Consider the following 7,188-nt stretch of genomic DNA (forward strand, 5'->3'; position numbering starts at 1 on the left):
AGGTTTGCTGTGTCTGTCAGCACAGTGTCCAGAGCATGGAGGAGATACCAGGAGACAGGCCAGTACACCAGAAGATGTGGAGGAGGGCAAATATCCAGCAGCAGGGTACCTGCTGCTACCTCCTCCTTTGTGCAAGGAAGAACAGGAGGAGCACTGCCAGAGCCCTGCAACACGACCTCCAGCAGGCCACTAATACGCATGTTTCTGCTCAAACTGTCAGAAACAGACTGCATGGGGGTGGTATGAGGCCTGACGTCCACAAATGGGGCTTGCGCTTACAGCCCAATGCCGTGCAGGGCAATTGGGATTTGCCAGAGAACACCAAGATCGGCAGATGGCACCCTGTGCTCTTCACGGATAAGGGAAGGTTCACACTGAGCACATGTGACAGACATAATAGAGTCTGGAGACACTGTGGAGAACGTTCTGCTGTTTGCAACACTCTCCAGCATAAACGGTGTGGTGGTGGTTCAGTAATGGTGTGGGGAGGCATTTCTTTGGAGGGCCGCACAGCCCTCCATGTGCTAGCCAGAGGTACCCTGACTGCCATTAGGTACCAGGATGAGATCCTCAGACCCACTGTGAGACCATATGCTGGTGCAGTGGGCCCTGGGTTTCTTCTGATGATGACAATGCTAGGCCTCATGTGGCTAAAGTGTGTCTATGGACTGGCCTGCCCGTTCCCCAGACCTGAATCCAGGGACATCATGTCTCGTTCCATCCATGTGGACCACGGACTGTCCAGGAGTTGACTGATGCTTTAATCCAGGTCTGGGAGGAGATCCCTCAACATCCGCCGCCAGTTACCACCGTGAAAATTACTAAGCCTTAGGAAGCTTCACTTGTGATGTTAACCGATACATCTATTAGTTGTGCTTATATGATTCTGCAATATGTCCAGTTGTCTTGTTTTCAAATACAGAACAGGCCAAACACCTAAGGTCATAGATTTTGTATAACTCCAGGGTGCAGTCATTTAAAAATCAAATAAATCTTAAACACAACCAAAATACAGAAAACTGTAATTTTTATAATAACATTTTTTTGACATTTTGAATATAATAGCATACCTTAAACATGTTACAAAAATTTTAAACAAATAAAAGACAACATAATTAGTTATGGGTCAGCAGTTCAGCAACATCACCAGTGCACAGGCAGTTGAAGTCAAGTTACAAAGGTGAAATAAAGAATTTTAGGGTTTTCATCTCTTTTGGTGTATAATAGCCTGTTCAAGGATTGTGCGAATCTAGAGAAGTCTTTGCACATAACAAAGGTACACATACTCAATAATGGTGAACTTCAGGCCCTCCAAAAACACTGCAGGCTGAGAGACAGTTCTGAAAACCACTGACAATGAACAAATATATCATTGCTGAGACAAGCCTGTAGTCTACCTGTCACTCATAGGTAATGTGTATTTTGAAACAAAAATACAAACAGCCAATGAACTGGTGAGCAGCTGATGTCTTTATTATTATTTATTAGGGAGGAATAGACAAATATATTGCTTTCAAACCTTTAACAGCTAGTCTCATCAGTTTCAAGCACTTTAGAGATGAAGCACAGTGGTAAACATGGCCCTGTCCTGTTTTATAGTGCTGGTAACAAACTCAAAATGTGGTGGATGAGTTTCAACAGTTTATATGTTCTCTTTGTTTTATTTGAAATTAAATACTGTGCTTATATGATTTGCATTGTATTTGCTTATATTTTACACTGCATTACAACTCTTTGGGAATTGGGGTTGAACAAACTGTATCTTTGGCTCTCATATGATCAATCAGTTGTTTTGTGAGCCTGCTGCAGCCAATAGAGTTGGGTTCAAGAATAGGGCAGAGAACAGAAGTCCATTTCTCTATCAAAGATGATGGAAAACTCTCTAGCAAGTAGCTGGTGGAGGCTAATACCGTCATGAGTGTACACCCAGCGTTCTCCTGTCCAGTCATATCGCTTCGGGCCACTGAAAACACAAGAGAGCAAGAGGAATCAACATGACATCATATTTATTAATTAATTAATTGATTAAACACAGTTTTGCAAATTGTCTTTAAATGAGGATGATGCACTGTGGCAGCCCTCACTGAAGACAAGGTATACACATACACTTTAAACACAAGAGCTGTCTCGTGAGAGAAAAACAAGAGTACTTTAATAATCTGTACACCAATTAATATGCAATACTCCTGGACAAAGGCAATATTAATGTTGGTTCTTTAACACAAATCAGAGGATGAAATTTAAAAACTCCTAAATTATCAAATTTAAATACCAGTTTATCTAGGGTCGTGATTAGGACTTGGGATCCTTTGAAAACACAGCTACCTATGCAAGTTACATTCTGCTCTTACCTGGTAGGAGAAGAGAGCCAGATCTGTCTGTTAGGTGTTTGTTTGTTGATGACATAGGTGCCATGGTCCCCACCCACCTTCACTGTCAGAACACCACTCTGTACATAGAAACATGCATACTCCTTTGTAAAAAGAACAACAATAATACCAACCAAAATTTACAATAAAACAAAACTTCCATCAAGGCATGTCTGTGTGTTCAACACAAACACACAGTGAGTACAGGTGGTTAGGTCAGATTAAAAAGCAAAACTATAACCAATGTATTCAGACATGAGAAAGATCACAAATGTTTGACTTAACTCAACACCAAACAGTGTACTCTCGCTTTAAATGGTATGGAGAAAGAAAGACAGTGACAAAACACTGTGCAGTTTTCATCCATGCCTCTGTAAGACCATAGTTGTTTAATGGACAGTGTTAGCAAATGGTTAAGTAAAACACTTCCTGTGAAAAAAAATGCAACACAAATCGTTTTCAAAAACATGCCCTACATAAGCACAAAGACAGGGCAGGGTAGCTCTGTATTTACCAAACATTAGGTCTCCTATGCCTGGAGCAAATAAATGCACTGTGGTAGCTACTGACGATGTTTTGGAAAACATCTTCTGGGCAGAAGGGATGTACTTTCAATCACAATTATTCAAACCTCTAAATCAGTGGTTCTCAATTTTTTGCAAGCTGGGCCTCCCCACTACTGTGTGTGTTAAGTCGTGTCGTGGTTGTGTTGAAATATGGTGAAACAGGCAAAGCTGTTAACAGCAGCCTAGCAGATAAAAATAGCTGTCTAAGGCTGAGATGGGGATAGTCTTTAAAAAGACTGGGTTTTTAAAATAAATAAATTGATAGCGAGAGTTGCTCCTCATGAGTGCGGAGGTTTTTAGCATTACCGTCAAGTAACAGGCTTAAAAAACTACCCTCTGTTTTAACTGGTAGATTTAATAATAAATGTCTAACTGCTTGCATATGTGGGGAATCTGCTGCATCTTCTTTTTGTTAGGCATTACAGTATACCAGACCCAGTCTCCCACTGTGACCTGTATCAGCGATATAACAAGGTGGCAAAAAAAGACAAGATGGACTTACAGAGAAAACAACATCATAGTCTGCTCCAGTGAAAGCTTCATCTGTCAGGTCTTCGAAGTAATCAGCCAGTGCATCCAGTGTTTCATCTGCAACCTTCTCATACGCTGCTTCTGACAGTTCACTTTTGGAGTATGACACCAAATGAGTTTAACTGTCCAGTGCTTGATTATGTTTATAGAAGAAGATGACTGTAGGTTACCTTATCTGCACAATGGTGGATTTCCCCTGCTTTAGAGATGTCACATGTAGGTTTTTTCTCCACATGGCACCATCAATTCTGCTGACACACAACTAATAACACCAAATAAATAAATACATATCAGCTACTAAATAAGCTGCAAATTTGTAATAATTACAGTTTTCACATTTATGCGAGTGGTCAACTTGTAAAAGTATTTACTGATACAACTAAGATTAAGAAAGAAAAGCCTTTATTTGTTCCACAGTGAGGAAATTGCATATGATTTATTCTCTAATTTCAAAGTTCAATCAGCTTCTTCCTACTTCTTGAAACATTCTTGACAATGATATAGTAACATTTTTTTAAATTGACATCACACAAAATTGCATCAATGACAAACAATATACAAACTGGAAACAAAACCTACTTTGTTTGGGGGGTGACAAATTGGATGCAGCTTGTGTTTAGTAACTGGACCAACCCCGGTGTGGTGAGACAATCTCCTGAGCTGGAATGGAACATGGGTAAGTTAACTCTCCACTAGTGGTATAGACAGTGTTACTGTAACTGAAAACACATGCAGCTAGAAAAACATTAAGCAACAAAACTGATGAAGCTGTTTGGAGGAGCAGCGAAGTGCCTCGCTTTATCCCTTTGAATTTAGCAAACATCTTTTCAAACAACAATTAGGTTACCACAAAAGTAGAAATGACACAACAGAAATATTTTCAGAGCTCTTAAAGTGGATTGACCAGACAGGGATACACTTGGCCAAATTTACAGAGTACATAAATACTTTTTATATTTACTGTTCTACAGCACTGACAAAGGATGAGCATTTATTCTTATGTTGATGAAGATTCTCAGTCATCCAGGTCATGATACATAGAGGAGATTGAAGCAAGGCGTCTGGACTTGTACAGTTTTCTTGAAGTCGTTTCGCTGCTCATCCAAGCAGCTTTAATAGTTCCAACTGTTTGGTGGGAAACATGGTTTATATCTGGTAAATGGTCTGTACTTATATCGCTTTTCTTCCTACTCGGGTACTCAAAGCGCTTCACACTACTTCTTGTTATATGGTTAAGTGTCTCACAAACAATAGCTCTAAATGTTTCCATACTTACCTGTGTTGGTCTGGCTGACTGTGTCAGGTATGTCAACCATCTGTACTCTCTGTCTAAGATGTGAACATTGTTGTCCTCAAAGGAGTGTCCTTTGTCTTTGAGGTGGAGGTGAACAGCTGAGTCTTGTCCTGAGGACGTGGCTCTCCTGTGCTGAGCCATTCTTCTGTGGAGTGGTTGTTTAGTTTCTCCAATGTACAGATCAGAGCATTCCTCACTGCACTGGACTGCATATATCACATTGCTGTGTTTCTCCCTGGGAGTTTTGTCCTTAGAGTGAACCAGTTTTTGTCTAAGTGTTGTCATTGGTTTAAAATGGACCGGGATTAAAAATCCTGCTGAGCTTCTCTGACACCCCCTTGACATGTATGGGATGACGATTTTCTTTCTCAGCTGTTGTTGTTGTTCCTTTTCTTCTTGTTGGAGGTCTTATTTTTACCTTCCTCATGCTCCGTTTTTGTCCCCTCTGAGCTGGTTGGTACAGTTTGTGCTCTGTGCTGCAAGGTCCCAGCTTATGTTCCAGTGGGTGGTGGGAATCAAACAACAGGTACTGGTCTGTGTGTGTGGGTTTCCTGTACACCTCCACAATGGGGCTCCTGTCCTCCTCAATGTGTCCAAAAAGGCCCTGGTGTCCTCCCGAGTGACCTTGATCTTGTCATCCTCTGTGTTGATGTCTGTGAATCGTTCCACTTCATGGGTCTTGATTTTGACCCAGGTGTCATCCACACATCTGGGTTATGGGAGCAGTTCCAGGAAAGTGTGACCAGCAGGCAGATTCCACCTGACACAGACAGTCACACCAACACAGGTAAGTATGGAGACATTTAGAGCTATTGTTTGTGAGTTTCATACAGACCCACCCACTGGGGTCCTCCACCACATATAAACCATGCTTCCCGTGACCCTGTAGTACAGAATAAAGTGGGTTCAAAAAATAGACAGCTAGAACGTGTTTGAGCACTGTATGGCCGGTCATAAAACCATATTTAGGAGGACACGCAGTCGACTTGATTTTCAAGTCATTAATAATAAAATAGCAGGTACATTAGAATAAAACAATTTCCCGGGACACATTGTTAGCAGAGGATAACTACACTACTTCCACGACACGTGTGGGGGCGCAGCTACAATCTTATCGATGGCTGGTTTCCAGCTTTCGATGACAACACACATGACTGGAACCGTTCCGTGTTGTTTTCTGTTTAGCATGCGTTTTCTGAAGCTGCACTGCGAGCATACTCTGCCGCTAAGAATCATGCTAAATGCCAAATGTCTCTCAGATTTTAATTTGATTATAGCTTAGCTATACAAAATTAGCAGCATCAGCATCGGCTCATAATAGACTTGTTGCTTGTTACCCGGTTCAAAGGGTTCCTGGTCGTCAACGCTGTCACCATGTTAAGCTGTGCCTTTACAACGTGACACATCAGTGAGTAATCCCAACAAGTTTTGAAGAAGCGCATTCTTCTGCTTATCGAATGTACACCCTTCACCTTCTTCTTCTTCTGCCTGCTTTCTTCTTTTTTGATTTTGCATGGCGGTTGGCAAACCAGTAGCCTACCATTACCGCCATCTAGTGGACTGGAGACTCGAGAAAGCTTGGCAGGACACAAATATCCTACAGGACTCTCAATTAAATCTAAATCCTGTATTCCTCAGGCCCCTGTGTCCCATGCCCGTCAGACATGTATGCTTTCATGTTTTTGAATAGTATACAGATGTCATCCTGTCCCAATTTTCCTGCCATGCTTTGTATTTTTCTTTTATTTACCCTTCATTTCAGCTGCCATGATCCATCTGCAGATATTTGATTCTATTCCATTTTATGTGTATAGAGTTATTCACTTCAAATGGTCTCTAGACACTTTATAGAAACCTAGCCTGAGTAAGCAGGTAAAGCAACAGTCTCCAGAACAAACCTTGAGCAGGATCTGCCTAATATGGGGAGCCCTCTGATGGTCAGGAGGGATGAGGTAGTTAGGTGTTGGGGATTTCTTTAGATTCCTAAGTAAGTATAATACCCTTATAAATGTTAAGCCTCTTTCTTAATGACTCTTGTGACTATGCTTATGCTCTTTTGACCCTTCGTGTACTGTGTATGGAGCTGTTATGTCTGTCAGATAATGAATGGTAAAAGAAGCGAGCTGCTTAGAAAAGACCTTCCTTCGGAGACTTCAGAGACTAAAAAGTGCTGTTCTTAGTCAAGGACTTAGGGGTGATAAAATAGGCCTAATATCTCTCTCTCTATATAATATTAGTTGTAATAGAAGGTAATAGAAGGTAGAGGGAATAGATACACATAAATATGTGTTTATGACCATTTGATTGATCCTTTGGAGACTCAAGTGACTAAGCATTGAGTAAAAAGACTCATCTGACAATAATGGGGTCACAATCTTCCATGTTAAAGTGTGAAGAGCTGTTAAAATGAGATGCAAAATGCATGGAG

General features: G+C 41.1%; 1 protein-coding gene across 2 annotated transcripts; it reads right to left on the bottom strand.

Annotated features, from left to right (window-relative positions):
* Window positions 1-1,119: 1,119 nt before the first annotated feature.
* fxn (frataxin) lies at window positions 1,120-6,272 on the bottom strand. 2 transcript variants are annotated; one of them, XM_028414328.1, is made up of 7 exons: window positions 6,098-6,272; window positions 4,743-5,520; window positions 4,046-4,126; window positions 3,637-3,728; window positions 3,438-3,558; window positions 2,352-2,449; window positions 1,120-1,963 (listed from the first exon to the last, which is right to left on the bottom strand). In XM_028414328.1, the coding sequence occupies exons 2-7, from the start codon at window positions 5,103-5,105 to the stop codon at window positions 1,825-1,827; spliced, it is 894 nt and encodes a 297-aa protein (XP_028270129.1). In that variant the 5' UTR covers window positions 5,106-5,520; window positions 6,098-6,272; the 3' UTR covers window positions 1,120-1,824. The 2 variants fall into 2 exon arrangements, with proteins under 2 accessions (XP_028270129.1, XP_028270130.1); XM_028414329.1 differs by lacking the exon at window positions 4,743-5,520.
* Window positions 6,273-7,188: the final 916 nt, after the last annotated feature.

The sequence above is a fragment of the Parambassis ranga genome, chromosome 9 (genome assembly GCF_900634625.1).
Source record: "Parambassis ranga chromosome 9, fParRan2.1, whole genome shotgun sequence".
NCBI classification, from domain to species: Eukaryota; Metazoa; Chordata; class Actinopteri; family Ambassidae; genus Parambassis; species Parambassis ranga.